Consider the following 18,254-nt stretch of genomic DNA (forward strand, 5'->3'; position numbering starts at 1 on the left):
CAGGTGCTGCTGGCTGCGTCTGTGCGGGCGATAGCGAGCCCTTCGCAGCCCCTTTTCCCGGGCTCTGGCAGCCTGAGAGCAGCAGGACGCTGGCGGCCGGGGTCGGGGGGGTGGGAGGGGGGCCGGACACCTCCCGGGGCTGGGGGAGAGCTGGACGTCCCCCCGGGAACGGAGGAGGGCAGCCTGGCACGAGGGCTCGGGGGGAGGGATGGCTTGGGCAGGCTGGCAACTTTCACCCGCCCGGAATTAATTAACGTTGTCTCGTTAGCGAGATGCGTTTGGCCCGGCCACGCGTATGCTGAGCTGGGCCAGCCTGGAGATAAACCGGCAGCAAATGGGGCGCGAAAGAGGGGAAGAAAGCGCCCTGACCTCGAGTAAGTGAGCTGGAGAGATAGGGAGCAGGGCGGAAAGGACGGGGAGGCGGCGACCACCGGGTATGTCTGGTCCGGTCAGTGCCCAGCATCCCGACAGGGGCTGCGGGAACCCCACCGCCTCCCCTTGGCAAAGCCGGGGGCTCTGCGGGCTTCCCCCCGTCCCGAGGACAAGGCACCCCTCGAACTGAAACGAGGATCTTAGGGGAGGTGGCTAGGCTGTTGCTCTCCAAGTGACCCAGGATGGCGTGTTGGGCACAGGAAAGAGTTTGCCAATCTGCTCTCGGCCGACTTTCAGGCTCAGCTGTTTGATGCTACTAATGAAACTTTTTTTTTTTTTTTTTTTTTTATCTGAGCTCCCTGTGCGCGTGTGTCAACATGCAGCAGGTGGTTTATTATATTCCCCTGTTATTATTTTATTACGAACTCTTTTTATAGCTGCAATCAAAATAATTGTCTGGAGTTTCGAGAAGGATTTAGCGTCTGTTTTGCACCACTCACCCGAGCTTCTGAAAATATTTGGTTTTGGGGGGGATGACACGTGGGGAGCTGGAGCGACTTCTGCTCCTGCCGGGAACAAGCAAAGCTAGATGCAAAGCTTGACTCGAAAAACAATGGCCACCCAAGGGCGGTTGAGCGGGCGGAGGAGTGCTTGGGGGGCTTGCACCCCTTTTATCAGATTTAGGGAAAGGCAGCTCTTCTCCAGCCGCCAAGGTGTACTCCGCCAGGACGGCAGAGAGGTTTGGCAGAGCTGTGAAAAGCAGAGATGAGCTTGTCTTGCTTTAACCTACATTAGCTCCGGGTCCATATGGTAGATGCTGCCTGTGGATCCCCAGCACCAAAGCAAGGCCCTATTCTTGCACGCTGCCCTGCTTGTGCCAGATGGTGCCTGGACCAAGTGGCCATGCGTGGGGTGGCTCTGGTTAGCCTAATAAACGTCCAATACAAGTCAAAAATCAAAACACACACATACTAACATCTGCTAGAGCCTGCAGTACCCAGCTAGCCTTTCAATACTGAATTAAAGAGCCCCACAGCCCTTCTGTTCCCCTAGGTTAGACACTCATTACCATTTATCAAGCACTGATGTTATCTGGCCTCTCATTTTATTTAGTACCGAAGCTATTAGCATCAGATTTGATTTTGACAGTTGACGCTGCTGCTGGTAAAGCCGGGATCTGGCCGGGTGGATCGCCGCAAAATTCCGAGTTCATCAGCGGCGACACATTCCTCCTTCCCACTTGTTTACGAGGCCGAGACAAAAGAGCTCCTCGCCTGTGCCTCTCTGCCTAGCGGTTTATCTCCACCACGGACACGGCTCCCGTCCGCACAAACACGTACCCCAGGCGACAGCCGGGCTCCTCGGGACGGAGCAAAGCCAAGGGTGCCCGGCCTCGGGTGCAGTCCCCCGATACTGCCAGAGTTTGTGCCTCCCAGCTTCGACTTTCACAGGCGCAGTGGGGACCGGGAGAAGTTTTAATCCTCTTTTGGTGGCGACACCGATTTCTAGCCTGCTCCTCTCCCCAAACCAGTCCAAGGCGGCGATGCCCGTGGCTTTCCCTCACGCTTTCTCTGCGAAGCCGTGTCGTGTCCCACCCCCCGGCTCTCCCGGTGACACCCCGGGCGTTTGAACCCTGACCACATCCTGGGCCAAAGCTGGTCTCCAGGGAGAGCAGCCGCTTTAAATGTACGAGGGAGAGCGACGGCCTGGGAAGTTTGGCTGGAGTGTGCCTTCACCATGCTGCCTCGCCTCCAAACGATCCAGATCCCCGTCTTTCCTTATCCCCCCCAGAAGAACTCGGAGTGGGGAAGTAACGCTGTGAGAACACACCCTTTGGGAGAGCAGAGGGGCGGAAGGGGACCGGCAGCGCGCTGCGCCCCGCGTTACTCCCCAGGTGACCCACGCCGCGGAGGCCCGCAGCCTGGCGCGCCGGGCGCTGGCAGAAAGGTGGCAAGACCTCATTACCATACAGCTGAGGGTTTATCTCTCCCTCCCTCCCTCCTTCCCTCCCCCCTCCGGCCTCCCATCCATTTAACAAGCTGAAATAAAAAGCCACATGAAAGGCCTTCTCTGTGCTTGGCTTTAATGAGGGACACGCGACCCAACAATAAGCGCACGCTGCAATCAGGCCAAGGGCTTTACGGCACACGCCAGACCGCAACCCGGCCGCGGCCAGGCGGCCAGACACTGCCCGCGGCCCCGCTCCCGCCCCGCTTGCCTGCAGGCACCCGAGTTTTCCCCTTGCCCATTATTTCTGGGAGCCGGGGCAGCCCAGGGAAAACCCAGTTCCGTCCCTGCTGTCGACCCCGGCCACCTCGCTGGAGCGCTCGTTCGCCACCGAATTCGGAAGGGCGACCGAGCGCCCGTCGATCCCCGCCGTGCCCGCCTCCCTGCCATCACCCACCCCTTCTTCGGTGGGCTCCGTTAGCCGGGGTCAGGAATGGGGCCGGGCCGGAGGCTCGGACGCCCCAGAGCCGGGCGCTGCGCCCCGGGAGGCGCCCCGGGTGCCCGCCTGCCGGGCAAACACCGTTTTACTTTTGGTTTCTACCCGGGGCCAGCCTCCGCCGGGCAGGGCAGCTCTTGCCCGCCGGCTGGCCGCGGCTGCAGGGCACCGCTCCGCGCCGTCCCGCTGCCCCGGGACACGGCCGGGCACGGGGGACACGCGTGGAGTTGGGTAGTAGAGGGGAATGGGGAACAAACAAACTAACTAACTAGCAAGCGTATTTTTAAAACATTTCATCCTCTATTGTTCGGCCGCCGTAGAAAGCTGTCCTGTGGAGAGCCGTCTGATTTTCGAGGGAACTCTCTCTCCCAGTGTGAGCGCCGTAAATATCTCAACAGATGCTCGGCTCGTTCGTAATCAGCTCGGCTCCTCGGCGGGCAGCGCGGCAGCGGCGGCGGCGGCAGCAGGGTATTAATTCGGGATATGAGGGCTCTCCGCAACATTTGGTTCTTTTTTCCAGAAAGGAAAGATGGAAAGGGGAGGGATCTGACCGTGAGTCTGACTGACAGTTTACATAATGAGCTTGTGAGGATGCGAGGCAACTATATAAACAGCTCGAAGCGAAGCAAGTTTTCCATTTACTGAGCGCTGTTAGCACCGGTTAAAGGAGGAGCGGTTCCACACTAAGCACTCCCCTTCGCGTCTCTCACCAAACCCACCCGGCTTTGGAGTTTATAAAGGCGACGACAGCGATCAGAGGTCGGCGGCTCGCTGCAGGATTAATTCTCAGAAGGGGACGGATCGACACCTGGATTTTACCTTTCGATTTCTGCTGGTGCTCGGGGAATACTTGGAAGAGCAGGTTGCTCCAGGAGAATCGCCGTGACGCCTCTCTTTTCTCCCTCGACCGAGAAGCGCTTGCTTGGTCTATTTGAGGAATACAGAAGGAAAACTAAACCCACTAAGAACTGGAAGCTCGAATAACACCAGGATGACAGCCTTGCGCATCTTTGGCTTGACGTTTCTGTTAACGATTTTGCAGCAGGTAATCGCACATGCCCAAAAAAAAAAAAAAAAAAAGGGTTCGCAAAATGTAAAGTGGGTGATGGAAGCAAGTTTGCATGGCAAAGCCGGGTAAGGTCTGATTTGGCTATTTTGTGTGTCTCCCCTTTGTGCAGAGGGTGTCCGGCTCCGGCGTCTTCCAGCTGGAGCTACACGAATTCGTGAATAGCCACGGGTCTCTGGCCAGCGGGAAGCCCTGCTCCCCCCACTGCAGGACCTTCTTTCGTGTTTGTTTGAAGCATTTTCAGGCAGTGGTTTCCCCAGGCTCCTGCACTTTCGGCAGCATCATCACCCCGGTTCTGGGAATAAACTCCTTCAGCATCAAGGATACAGAGAGATTTGACAGCCCCATTAAGCTGCCCTTTAACTTCACGTGGCCGGTGAGATTCCGCTTTAAACCCGATTGCGATGGTGGGGCAGGAGGGTGGCAAGAGCGGGCTAACGGCGGCGGGCTGATAACCTGTAATGTAATCAAACTACTTTTGCCTTTATACTTATTTCCAGAACTTCCTTAAAAAAAAAAAAAAAAAGGCGGGGGGGGGGGGGGGTGGAGGGAAAGCTCGATGAAAAAACTCATCCAGACCAGAAGCACTTGGGATAATCAATGTTATTAAGAGGAATAGAGCAAGGGGCTGGGGGCCTTGGAAGTGGGGATGTGTATCCGTGGTCTATAGGAGGGAGGGAAGGAGGAAAGCGTGTAGCCGCGGGGAGAGAGCGCAAACGCGGGGCCCGGCGGAGCAGGGCAGGGCAGGGCAGGGCAGGGCTGGTGTGCGGTGGCGCGGTGGGTGCGGTTCGGTGCGGCTGTGCGCGGTGGGGTGCGGGGCTGACGCTGGTCTCTCTCCCGCAGGGAACCTTCTCCCTGATCATCCAGGCCTGGCACGCGCCTGCCAACTACCTGCCGGAAGGTGAGTACTGCGCGCGCCGCCGGCAGGGGGCGCCCGCGCGGCGGGAGCGCCCTCAGGCCCGTCCCGTGTCCCCCCCGTCCCGAGCGGCCCCCCCGGCTCAGCTGTTTATACTATAACTCCAGGGCCGGCTTTATCCCACCATCAGGAGCCGATCCCCCAACGATATCCATCAGGGGCCGCTTTGATTCTGCCCCGGCCTAATCTCCAACACAATTGCGTTTCCTCCGGTTTATTTTTGGCGTGGGAAAGCGAGGCGGGCTGCGGTGAGAAAGCCGGGAGCCTGCCAGCAAGCCCCGTCCGCCTTTTCCTGTATTTTACACCTTGCTCGAATTCCGCCCTTTGGAAAGGAATAATGGCTTTGGGATGTTTTTCTGAGAGGAGAGGAAAAGGATATTTCACAGCAGCCCTCCTTTCACAGGCCCCTCGGCTGAGTCCCCTTGGCCGGGGTTCGCACAGTCTGGTGGCCGCCTTTTTGTACCCTTGCACACATCGATATCCACACGCGTGCCTGTGTGTATGTATATATGTGTATGTGTATGTATGCATGTACGCATGTATGTAGGCGGACATATATGTGCGAGCGGGGTATCCCGCTCCGCTGGCCCGGCGGCGTGGGACGCGGCGGGCTCTGAGCCGCTGACCCACGCCCGCTCTCCCGCAGGCTCCCGGCCGCCCCCGGAGGAGTGGCTCATCAGCCAGGTGTCGATCCAGCGGTCGCTGTCGGTGGGCGAGGACTGGTCGCAGGATGTGCATCAGGGCCCGCTGACCCAGCTGCGCTACTCCTACCGCGTGGTCTGCAGCGAGAACTACTACGGCGAGAGCTGCTCCCGCCTCTGCAAGCGCCGCGACGACCGCTTCGGGCACTACGTGTGTGCGGCGGACGGGAGCCTGGCCTGCCTGCCCGGCTGGGCCGGCGAGTACTGTACCGACCGTGAGTGTCCGCGGGGAGCGGGGCGGGCGGGCAGCGCCGCGGGCGTCGGCCGCGGCTCTAAAGCTCACGGAGGCCTCCCGTGGCCCGGGCCGTGTTATTATGCCGACGTCTCCACTCCCTGCCTGGAGAGGCAAAGTTGCGCGCTGAGGACTTTGTCCCCTTTGGCTGCAACCACCCAACGCTGTGCTGCACCTCTGCGAGGCTTAGCAGCAAAGAGGAAGCTGGCAGGAAAGGGACCTTGGCTGATAGCCCTAAATAGCAGTAGCTATTGCAAGGTAAAAGGGTAGCAGCTTGCTCACGCAAAGTCTGCCCCCAACCATTCCTGCAACCAGAGGACATGAGACAGGTGTTGCAGTGTAGTGGTGGGAGCCTTTACTCTGAGTTCAGGGTACCACTGGGATTTTTCAGTCTTTCATTAGCACAAGCCAAAGCCACTTTCTGCTTTTCTAGCAAGAGTTGCAAGAGTTCATGTTTGTTGCATAAACACAAAAACTAAAGGACAACTTGTCAAGTGTTGGCTCTCCCTGTTCACTTCCTCCTGCTCCAGAGCTCCCCGTCCAAAGAAGTTTTAAAACAAAGTTTTGAAAGTGGAAAACTCTTTTTGGAAGTGTTTTTTAAAGCTTATTATCCTTTAAAAGTGTCTTCTGTAGTGCCATGTGTATTTACCTAAACATTTATGCTTTTTTATGTTCTCTTCACAGCCATCTGTCTGGCTGGATGTACTGAACAGAATGGATATTGCAACAAGCCTGGAGAATGCATGTGAGTAGATGGCAATTGCAGTCTGCACATCAATTAAAATGTCATCTTGTAATAGAAACTTAAACTCTTCTCCATGTCATTAATGTTTTAATTGGACTTTTCTTTTAGCTGCCGTCCTGGTTGGCAAGGCCGCTACTGTGATGAATGCATCCCCCATATAGGCTGCCGTCACGGGACTTGTAAAACACAATGGCAGTGCATTTGTGATGAAGGATGGGGTGGCCTCTTCTGTGATCAAGGTTAGTTCTGAAGCTTGCACTTACAGCTCTAGGTTGGGTACTCCTTAGTACTGCACTAAGGAATCTGACTCACTGGATCTGGAATTAAATTTTCCCAAGGTACATGTTCACAGGCATCAGTTTGTTGCACTGCTGCCTAACTTACCAGTTCTTGTAGTAATTTTGTTTGAAAACGAGGAAACCTTTTTGGTAGCTGCAGTTTTTCTCTTGCAAAAGAAGTTTCTCTTGGAGAAAGACCTAACAATCTGGATGAGTGTTGAACAGACAAGTTTTCTGCCTGCTCAAGCTAAGTTTAACTTACTCCTTGAACAAGTATAACAATTTACTGAACAATTTCCATCAGCAGTAAACACCATCATTCGGGCCTTCCTTATTTTGCATACAAGGAAGTTAACTCATGTGATAAGTCTGGAGCATGAGAGAAAAATCATGTAAGCAAGAATGAAAAGTACAGGTTCCATTTTAAGGTACACCAGACCACTTCCACCTATTCAACCCACTGAATCACTGAACCGTAGCCAGCTGAGCAGTCATGTCCTCAAGGCCATATATGCACTGCTGGTGCTGAGATCATTAAGTGCTCAAAGCAGGCTAAGTGTTTCCAGGACAGTTATAGGATTAAGATGGTGAAGCCTGAATTAAGCAGGAAAAGTAAAGTTGCAGATTTTTTTTCTGCTTATAGTTATCTATTAACCAGTTGCATACACATTACTCTATAGTGTTTATAGAGATAATAAAGTTTTTCTACTTATGTCCTATGAACTTACGCTTTACCTCTGTCTCAAATTTAAAGGAAAAAAATTAATAAAACCGTCGATCTTGGCAGAACATTTGACAGTTTAATCTACTAACATCCATAACAAGAGAGCAAATAAACAATAAAAGATTTCTGGTGTTTGTTTAAATCTCAAAGCCAAAACATCTTTTATTTTTCCTCCCTGCCTCTCCAGAATGTGCCTCAGAGCACACCTTTTAAAGATGGAGCTCACTCTTTTAGTGTCTAACATGTTGTTCATGAAGTGTTCATAGTGCTGTGGCGTATCTTTCGGAGAACACCTGCTTATGAAGTACATTTTCCAATTTGGTTCCTAAATCCCATTGCAGCTAACCATTTTATGTCCACAAAAAAGGGAGAATATACCAAAACACTAAGAAAGTTAAATTTTTGCCAGCTCTCTCAAAATTCAGAGCTCAAGTGATAGATGGTAATCTGATTATTACTGATAATAACCTGGATAACAATCTCCAGTACTCCTATTGATAGAAAAATTAAATACTTCATTGGAAATTCTGTCTTTTTTGTTGACTACAGCATTTTGTAGGTATACCTTTTCCCAGCTGTCAAAGACGTATTCTCCTAACTCCTGGTATTTTTGCAGATCTGAACTACTGCACTCACCACAGACCATGCAAAAATGGAGCAACTTGCATGAACACTGGCCAGGGCAGCTACACGTGTGCATGCAAACCCGGCTTTACCGGCGTCGACTGCGAACACGAGATCAGCGAGTGCGACAGCAATCCCTGTAGGAATGGCGGTAGTTGCACGGTAGGGGCATTTTAAATGTAAAGCCTTTGTGTGAAGCAAGCCGCGGTGTACCTTTTCAGAAATGGTTCTGTAACAACATAATGGGAATTCGATAGTACACAGGTTCATTACTGACGCTCACAACTATCATACTGAACCCTTTCCGAGAGGTGTCAGGGGAGGAAGTCTGTTACAGGAGGAGATGTATCATCTAGATTAGAACTAGTCAACTGATCCTTGGGTTTCTGTGGCAGCCATTATGAGAACTTGGCAAGATCTAGGGTTGGTGAGGGAGCAGATCTGTTAAAAATAAGCTTCTCAAACCACCATTCATGCAGAAATGCACTAAGTCTGTATTTTAATCATAAATAAAAGAAAATGTTGCTTTCTGCTATGGGAAGATAGTGTCAAACAATATGGGGGCAATCAGCTGAAACTTTCTGTGAAACAGAATTCCACACTTTCAGATTCCTGTAATTTAGTGTTTCAGCCTGTTTTCGGACTCAGTTAATGATGGGTTCTTAGCAGTGATGGATTGGTAAAGGCTGATTGATTATAGATGCCAAATGTAATCTGATGCATGTTTAGAGTAAGGCACAGGACCCTACCTCCCTTCTCCCAAGGTTTTGGACATACAGTACTTGGAAAGAAGAAACAGTTCATTATGATTTAAGGGGTGGGACTTACCCAAGCCAAAGCAACTTAAAGTCTTGTGAAATAAAAAAGGGCTCTCACACTGAGGATAAATGGCCTGATCACAGCTTCCCACTCTTCTCTGGGAAGACCTCAGGGATCCCATTAGACAGTAGTAGTGTTTGCAATGTTTTTGTCTAACTGCCTGCATGCTCCCTACAACCACATCTGTTCTGCGTGTATAGCTGCACAATTACTCCTGTACGCTGGGTACGGCTGAACCTATGCTCTATCCCTTACAGTCTGACCTGCAGGTGTTTACTCTCCTGGTGTCACTTTTGCCACATCAGGCTGTGGATGAGAAGAGACAGAACAGCGCTTGCTGCTGACCAAAACTAAGCATGCAGGGAGCTATCATTTGTTGCTGTTAAATAACAGTGGCCTAATGTTGTGTTTTGCAGGATATGGAGAATGGTTATCACTGCCTGTGCCCCCCTGGCTACTATGGCACTCACTGTGAGCACAGTGCTCTGACGTGTGTAGATTCTCCATGCTTCAACGGTGGCACATGCTTGGAAAAGGAGCAAGGGGCCAGCTACACCTGCGTTTGCCCTTTCGGCTTCACAGGGTCAAACTGTGAAAAAAAAGTAGACAGGTGCACAAGCAACCCGTGTGCAAATGGTGAGTCTTTTTATCAAAAAATCTCATGACCCTGACTCATTTGTGCTTTTCAGTGCAGAAGTGATAGAAATCCAATCTGACCTCTACTCTTCCTCTAGAACATTAGTCCCTCTCCCCCGCTGTATTCCACATCTACCCTAATTTTAGTCTCTTGCTGGGGCGGGACTTTCGCTGGCATTTTCTATGCAACAAAACAATGCACAAGGTTTATCATATGATTAGGAAGATGGCAGAATTAATTAAATTAACTCTATTACATATTTAGAAGGGGCATAATTTTAAAGCACAGTGATAAATTAGGTAAAGTAGAATGAACTTTCAGATGTGTGGTTGTTTTGTAAAATAACCTCTCTCTTCTTGAGGTAGTATAACATGCTGACCGGGGAAAGGTTTAGATTTCTGAGTGAAGTGCATTGCAAACTAATTTTCATTTTACTTTTTTCCCCTCAGATGGTAGTTGCTTTTACCTCGGGCAGTTTCGTGTGTGCCGCTGTCGGGCTGGTTTCTCTGGTCAGAAATGTGAGATAAACATCAATGATTGTGCCAGAAACCCATGTTCCAATGGGGGAACTTGTCATGATCTAATCAACGATTACACCTGCACATGCATGCCAGGCTACAGTGGCAGGAACTGTGACATCAAAACCAGAGATGAATGTGCTTCTGGGCCATGTGAGAATGGAGGCACATGCTACAGTGGACTTTATAGTGCCAATTTTGTGTGCTACTGTCCTTCTGGCTTCATGGGCAACCGCTGTGAATTGCCAGTTTATTCAGTGCCTGTTACACTTCCTCCTAAACCAGTCCCCTGGATTGCTATATCCATGGGGGTGGGGCTGGTGGCTTTGCTCATACTATTCTGCATGATAGCAATGGTCATCAGGCAGATGAGGATGCACCCAGAGCAGGAGTTGGAGACGATGAACAACCTGTCTGACTTCCAGAAGGACAATCTCATTCCAGCTTCCCAGCTGAAAAACACCAATAAAAATAAAGACCTTGAAGTGGACTGTGGGCTGGAGAAATCAAACTACAAACCCAAGAACCATAAACTGGACTACAATCTGGTAAAAGACCTGACAAGTAGAGGGACACCGGAAGATAAATATTACAAAAGTGAAAAGTGTTTAGGAGAGAAGTCTCCCCTCCGACTACACAGGTGAGAATGCAGTCTTTATTACAGTCTTTCTTAAAGCCACTCATCTTCATTATCAGTCTAGAAGCAGGTGAGCATATGAGGGAAAAAGAAAACTCAAGCAGATAATATACAAAACAAACCAGATCAAAGCCAGGAGTCTTCATACTGGAGTATGTGAGTCACAACCAGGTGGTATCCTTAGCTAAGTCAATTAATTTGAGTGTTTGTGCAGGATGCTGTTAGTATGGATACTGTGAAGGAACCCAGAGTGGCTAGGCCAGTGGTGAAAGTAAGAAGTGCCTTTCCTTCCTCAGTAGATCTTGAAGGAACAACAGTTAAGGCATACAGTGATTAAAATAAGTATTTCATTTTGTAAGAAGGCAAGATGATCTGCTTACTGAGAAGAATGATAGAGTGAAAACAACTACTCTTTTTCAAAAGGAGAAAAGGGCGAGTATTCAGTGGCTTATCAGTCTTCTGATTCAGGTGCTGAAGGTCTTGTCTGGGATCTGCATGTGGCTGTTACAGCGAGGGCTCTGAGGAACGCGCTGTTAGGTTGCACATGACAGGAGCATAGGAAGACTGCCACTGTTTCTTACTTCCACTTCTCTAGCATAATATTCTGACAGACATAGAACATGTGAAAGTTGATCCTATGCACTTCCCTTCCACACCTTCATGGCTATCTCATTCCACCGCTCCATATTCATGTTAGGTTTTGGGAGTCAGGCTTGTTAGTAGTCAGCTAATATTCTTTTTTCTCTGCCCTGCCTTAGTGAAAAGCCAGAATGCAGAATATCAGCGATATGCTCTCCAAGGGATTCAATGTACCAGTCTGTCTTTGTGATAACAGAAGAAAGGAATGAGTGCATCATAGCCACAGAGGTAAGTAAGTACACAGGTGGATAGGCATAAATTCACAAAGTAAAAAGGTAAAACATCCTTTAGTACTGTATCTGAGAAGGCTCCTTTATTTCCAGGGATCGTGATGCTTCCCAGCATTTACGTCTCCTCCTCTGTGGCCCACACAGAACATACAGTGGGGAAAATAAAAAAATTAGCTGCTCTGATTTTATTAAACCAGAGGTTTTGGGCTTACATAAGTCAGTGGTAGATGAAAACACAGAACATCAGCTCATAAAAATTCAGCACATTGTAGGATTATTTCCTCTTAAATAGGTGGTCAGAAGAAATGGAAATAATAATCGTTCTTAGGCTCACTGATGTAAAGCCATGCTTTTTCCTGTGACTACAATGGATAATCTTTGTTCTGTAGAAAGAGGCAATGCTATAGATTTCTAGCAGAAGATGGAAGGTAGCAGAATATGTTAGTGGATAGGCATAAGAGCCATTTAGAAAGTCTGTTATAAGGTAATTTCAACCTCTTAGCATTTAAGCTCCAGCTAAGTATTCTCTAACAGAAATTAATGGTGTTACTGATGAAAACATCTCGATTTTTATGTTATATTGAAAAGTTGAATGCCCAAAAAAAAGGAAAGGCCTAACACTGAACTTTAAAGACTTTAAAAAGCAGGTATTGAGGAACCAACTAGTTCCTGAAGAATTACTGGCCCTTTGGAAAAAGTCTCAGTGGAAGCTAAAGGCAATTTGACGTTCACCAATACCTGCCTTCTTTGGTGTAGCCATTGTTAGGACTACTTTCACCCTGCAGGAAAGAGAAGCTTGCTGTGCCATACAGCAGTGATCTGTGAAGTCAGATCTGCAGGATTCCGTCTCGCTTTCCAAGGTGGATATCAGATTTCCCCTTGAAAGCAAGCTGGAACACAAGTCAACCAACAATATTAAAAGTTTAAGACTAAGTGAAAGGATTCAAAGATACAAATGACAGCTAGATGCTTCATTCCCATTAAGCGACCTAAATACTGTATCTTTGAAGATCTTGCTGACCAAAGCTAGGCTCCCAAATTTACATCATGCATCTCCAGACATGTTTCTGTTTTCAGAATGACAACCCTTAGAATCTCTCACCCCATCATTCAGGCTTAATGCTTCTAAACACAAGCTGTTTAAGTATACCATGTACTTCTTACAGAGCCCTAATGTTAAATGCCCAGGTTTGTAAGCATTGTCCCCCTCAGGCCAGGTAGAGAGGCCACTCATCACAGAGATGACTATTTTTTTTTGCTGGTAATTCTTTGCTGCTGGACTCAGCTGAAAACATTGAGCACTGAGAGTTAAACTGCAGTAATGTCTGGCTTAAATTGCTTTAGTTTGACATAGCTGAATTATAGTTTGTTAGTTCTGCACTACTCTGTATGCTGTGATTCCTTCTCATTCCTGGTGTTATTTTACATCCCGACAGGTATAAGACTGAAGATCGGCCCATTTGCACCTCAGATTTGGTGATGCCAGTAGATGGACGTTCCTGCTGCATTGTTTACAATTCAGAACTGGATTGGACTGTTTTTAATTACATGCAACTTGCTGCTCTCAGGCGGAGGATGGAACTGAGTGAACTGGACAGACTGTGAATTTACTGAAAGATGCAATACACCTTTTTGTTCTTACTGCCCTTGTTTGAAGTTTGATACCAGAAATTTCATTTGCTATTGAAAAGGGGAGGCAGAGGGAAGAGAGAGGTTAAAAATGTTGGTGTTTTAAAAGGTGCTGAGGCCAGTTCCTCATGGACAGACCCCTGGCTTTCCAGAACTCTGGTTATGGGAGGTGCTGGTAGATAAGGAGGCACGTAACTGTCACAGATATTGCCATGGAAGGTGCGAAGCAGGACACATTGCTATGCAGATAATGGAATACAGTATAAATGAGGTCTCAATTTTTTCTGGGTTTAAAAGTGCCTATAATGTGTCAAGAGAATCTAACAAGCCCAAACAGAAACTTGACTGCTCTTTTTGCAGTTACCTGAACAGTACTGGGCAGAGGTGGTTGATACTTCCTGCTACACATCCATTTGCATCTCCTCTCTCCTGCTGCATGTACTGGAGACTGTGTAAGGGGTGAGAGGAGGAGGAAAGAAGAAAACCAAATTTACATGTCATCTCATTTGGTGATGCTTTGGAGAACTGATTGACTCAAGCCATGATGTGGGACATGATTTTTGTGGAAGTTGTGATAAGGAATGTGTACTGCCTCTTCCCCATTGATAAGGAGAAGGTATGATCCCAGCTCTATGTAAAGCCTTACAAATGCGTTTAAAATCAATCAGCTCCTAGAACCTTTATGTGCTGAGCTGTCTCAGCTATTTTCATGCCCTTTGCACTACCAGTGATTGTGAATAGACATTACTTCTTTTCTTCTCCTTCCTCATTCTCTTCCCCCTGCCTTATTTTGACACAAATTCAGGGGTTTATGTCGTGTTTCTGAATTAGGTGCCACCTTTTACTGCAAATAGTCTCAAAATTGCAGCTTCTACTTTCTGAAGAAGCAGCAGCAGTGTACCCACTTACCCCTCCATTTCTCCATCTGGTTGCAAAACTCCAATTCTTGTTCTTCATCCTGGTTCTAAATGCCCAGTAGTGAAGCACCCGCTGAGATGCCCTCTGCCAAGACAGGTGGAGATTAGAGTTAGAAGGTTTTAGGCTCATCCTGTTTCTTTCATACCCACCCACTGCTACATGGAAAATATGCTGTGTCTGTCCCTGGAAACCAGAGGCGGGCAGAAGCTCCTTTCTTCTATACATATTTACAGCAATAATACCGGACACCCCAGTGGAAAGTGCCGTGACATTCATGAATGAGACCAGGGCATGGGGCAGAATGAGGAGGGAGAAACAAGATCTCTTAGAAGAAACCTGGACTGTGCTATCTCTCTGACAGCGATATTCCTGCCCTTGTAAAGCCTGTTGTTGGACTAGCCCATCTACTCCCTTGAACTGTGCAGACAAGACCCCTTCATATTGTCCACTACTGACCTTCTGCTCTGACCACGTAGGACCATTTTGAAGATGACCTTCAGAAATCAATAATATGGGTTTTAGTTTGTCTGTTTGTAGTTTATTTTGAAGACTAGTATTTCAGTAATTTAAAAAAAATCAGAAGCACTGAACTTTCTACGTTTTATAACATTATTTTGTATATAATGTATATTTATAATCAAAACAGAAGTGTAAATATGTTTATTACTTCTCATGTAATGTTTTTAATGTGATGACAAAGTTTGAATTTTATTTTTTTTTTCAAGCAATGAAAATACTTTCCTGCTACGACAAAGTTTATTGTGGTTTGTCCTTTTACACATGTTATTCTGTGACAGCCAAGGTTAGCAAAGCCCCCCAGAAGTAAGCTTGCCTGCCTGGTCCCTGCAGTCCTACATTTACATTTTGCACACCAACTGATGTCAGCTGCTTTTTATTTTTTAAAGTTATACTGTTAGCACATGTCAACAAAGTTGTTCAGCTGAGTGGCATTCATCTGACATTTTGAAATGTTATGCATATTTATATTGTGATGGATAATATTTAAATTACATATATACATATATACACACACATGCACACATTCTCTTGCTATTGGTGTGGGACTGAACTGTCAGGAAAGTTATTTTTATTAATACTTCACTCTTCCTCTCCCATCGCAACTCATGACATGAAAGATGCAGATTTAATACCATTTCAAAGTGGCTTAATAAATGCATTGTCTTGGGGTTCACTTACAGAACAAAACACAGTTACTATCTTTTTAAATCCTATTTCTTTAAATACTTTTAATAAGATCCAAATCTTGTCCACAGCTTACTCTGGCACAGCATCTACATCTACTCATGTAAGATTGTATCCCTGTTTGTTTGATTGCAAGGGGTAAGATTTGTCTTTCACTTGTGGGATTAGGGGGAGTTTCAGGCTTTCTCCTCCTGAGTTCCCTACACTACATCAGCAGCTGTGTCCTCCCAGGGCATCACAAAGTCATTATCCTCTACAGCCCTTTTGGAGGACATTTCCACAAAAAAAAGTGTAAAAAGCACACTTGTATAAACACTCCCAGCAGGTTTAGTAGCCTTTGAAGCACATACATTTACAGGCAATTAAATCTCTCACTAAATCAGCTAGGTGCAATACAGCCAACATCTGAGTGCACAAAAGCAAAACTACAAGAACAGGAAACTACTGCTGCTCTATTTTAAAATCAGGGGGTTTTGTTGTTGTTGACAAAATGCCAAAAAAGCATCTGAATATTGGATGCCTTTCCTATCTTTCCCCAAAATAAAATCTAAGCAAAATTTGCTATTTTTTTTCAAAAAATGCAAAATTAAAAACCCCAGTGGCATTAAAAAAGCACCATAACAAATTCTTTTTACTTCATCATTAAGATACTACAAATAATGATTCATAAGGGTCCTTCTGAGTGTATTATTAAGGTTACATAAATACTGCTTACTTTGGATGGTTTTGTTTCTCCCTCTTTAGACATTTTCACAGTAAAATTAACTTTCAAATCCCAGCCGATTCCCCCAGCTACCATAAAAAATAAATTTAAGACAAAATTCAGAAATAAGAAGCCACCTCCCCCTCCCCAAACATTCACCCTGTAGAGCAAATTATGAAAAACAAGCCATTGACAAAAAGCTGAGCAGATGCTCCCTGCTTGCAGTCCTTCCTCGGCAATGTGAAATAAACCCAACAGATGCCTCCCTTAATTGAGCACATGGATTACATACACACATGCACTCTGTCCTGCTTAAAACAAAACACACACAAAAATCAAACAGGAAAATAGACAGAGAACTCTTCCCAATGCCTAGGCAAGCAGGAATGCTAAGACCAAAAAAGACTCAGTTCTTCCTGCTCGAAACATGACAGGAAACTGTACCCCCAGACAGAAGGGAGTTGAAATCCATTAAAACCTGTCGACCTGATTGTGTAGATCCCATGGGGTAAAGCAGGTACAACACATGCCTTTGTGTATCCACACAGGAGAGAGGAAAAAAAATAAAAAGCATCATCTTACAAGGAAATCTGTGAATATTTACTGGAGGCAGCACTGCACGATGCAGCCACCAGAATAGATCACAGATCCTACGCAGGAAAAACAGGAGCGGTGCCTGCTTCCACACAGGGGGAGATGGAAAGCATATGTGAATCTATGCACGTGTGCACATCCCCAAGTCCTTGCCAAAGAAACCACAAGCAAATTAGCTGAACACATAATATGACCTGGATTTAACCTACATCTTTGGGCAAAACCTTCCTCACCAAGGGCCACTGTGCACTGATGGCTCAGCAGCCTGGCTTCCCCCAGGTGAGCACACCTCTGAGCCACAGTGTATGAATTCACTAGGAGGAGCTGAGATCCTTTTGACTGTGAAGACTCCACCTCAGTTTCAGAGATTCCTGTTGAGGACCACAGACCACGTCAGGACCAAAATATCATGATAAACAGTGCCTTTTCTCTTTACAAGTTCTTAACAAGCTTATGGACTTCTCAGACCAAACTGTGCAATTTATTGCTTTCAGCATAATTTGCAGTAACTGTGGCAAGATTATGGATTTGGCTCAAGGACTGCACCTAAACTTGGCATTCAGTTTTAAAAGACTGCACAAATTCACTTGAAAGCCATGTGACAAAACAACTGTTTTAAGAATGGACTCTGCCTCTGAGAAGCTCTCTCATGTTTCCTTGTATTAGGACTTGATAAAAATTATTCCACAGCCACGCAGAGCCCTGCAGTCTAAGTGATTTTGGAGCTGGAATGAAGGAGAGGGGTGCTGCCTTGGACACTGCTTTGCCTGAGTTTTTTCATGTTCGGCTCCATCCCAACATCACTTTCCTCTGATGGAGACAGATGCCTGGATATACCTGTAGCTATAGCACCCACTGGTGCTGAGACAACATGCAGCAGGACACAGCACAGGGCACAGAGTTTACTTATATTAGTGTAGCTGAGGGGTGCCTGTAGAAATTAGGGTCGATACAGGACATGCCAAAAATGGGATAAAATGCAAAATGCATTTTATTATGCACAAGACTTGACCAGCAACAGCTTTCAGCCTTCAAAGAGCTGCTGAGGAAGCCTAAATTAGTTATTGTGGAATTTCAACCACCTAGTCCAACAGATGAAACCATCTCTGTCAAAATGCATATCAAGTATTTTCGTTGCTCCTCAGTCTTTTTTTCATTAATTTGTGCTAAAATGAGAAAGGCACTGTAGGTCACTAACAAACCTGCACTACAGCAGCTTAAGCGACAGTTACGTATCTGTGTTTGCCTGTCGTTCCCTTATCTCGCATACCTGACCCATAAATACACATTGGTTTTACGCAGCAAATATGACACTCCCAGCACATTTTGCTCCCAATCCAAACTCCAGTTGTGGAGCATTGACATAACTCAGTGGCCCTCTGCCACACTTCATTGTTTTCACAACTTCAATTTCATGCCCTCTCCATCAAGATTCCCTGCCCCCGTTGTGCCTCTCCCTCCCTGCCCTGCTCTCTCTTTTTAAGTTTTGCCATCTCAGCTCCCAGAGCTGGCAGGTAATGGCCTTGGTGGCCAGTGACATTGAAAGCAGTGAGAGTTCTCCTTGATAACTCTTGCATCTACTCTAAATCATCCTACTCTCCTCTCAGACCTTCTCTGGGAACCGGT

The 18,254-nt window shown here is 47.2% G+C and overlaps 1 protein-coding gene across 2 annotated transcripts; it reads left to right on the plus strand.

The window, feature by feature from the left end:
- The first annotated feature begins 3,056 nt into the window (after positions 1-3,056).
- On the plus strand, positions 3,057-14,875 carry DLL4 (delta like canonical Notch ligand 4). 2 transcript variants are annotated; one of them, XM_042038593.1, is made up of 11 exons: positions 3,061-3,860; positions 3,994-4,257; positions 4,725-4,782; positions 5,444-5,713; positions 6,415-6,475; positions 6,584-6,714; positions 8,094-8,263; positions 9,337-9,556; positions 10,007-10,715; positions 11,471-11,579; positions 13,018-14,875. In XM_042038593.1, the coding sequence occupies exons 1-11, from the start codon at positions 3,807-3,809 to the stop codon at positions 13,021-13,023; spliced, it is 2,052 nt and encodes a 683-aa protein (XP_041894527.1). In that variant the 5' UTR covers positions 3,061-3,806; the 3' UTR covers positions 13,024-14,875. The 2 variants fall into 2 exon arrangements, with proteins under 2 accessions (XP_041894526.1, XP_041894527.1); XM_042038592.1 differs by lacking the exon at positions 13,018-14,875 and having other exon boundaries at positions 3,057-3,860; positions 11,471-13,008.
- The last annotated feature ends 3,379 nt before the right edge of the window (positions 14,876-18,254 follow it).

Source organism: Corvus kubaryi, unplaced genomic scaffold (genome assembly GCF_017639235.1).
Source record: "Corvus kubaryi isolate FWS band 111438036 unplaced genomic scaffold, C.kubaryi_AGA036_p1.0 37392, whole genome shotgun sequence".
Lineage (NCBI taxonomy): Eukaryota > Metazoa > Chordata > Aves > Passeriformes > Corvidae > Corvus > Corvus kubaryi.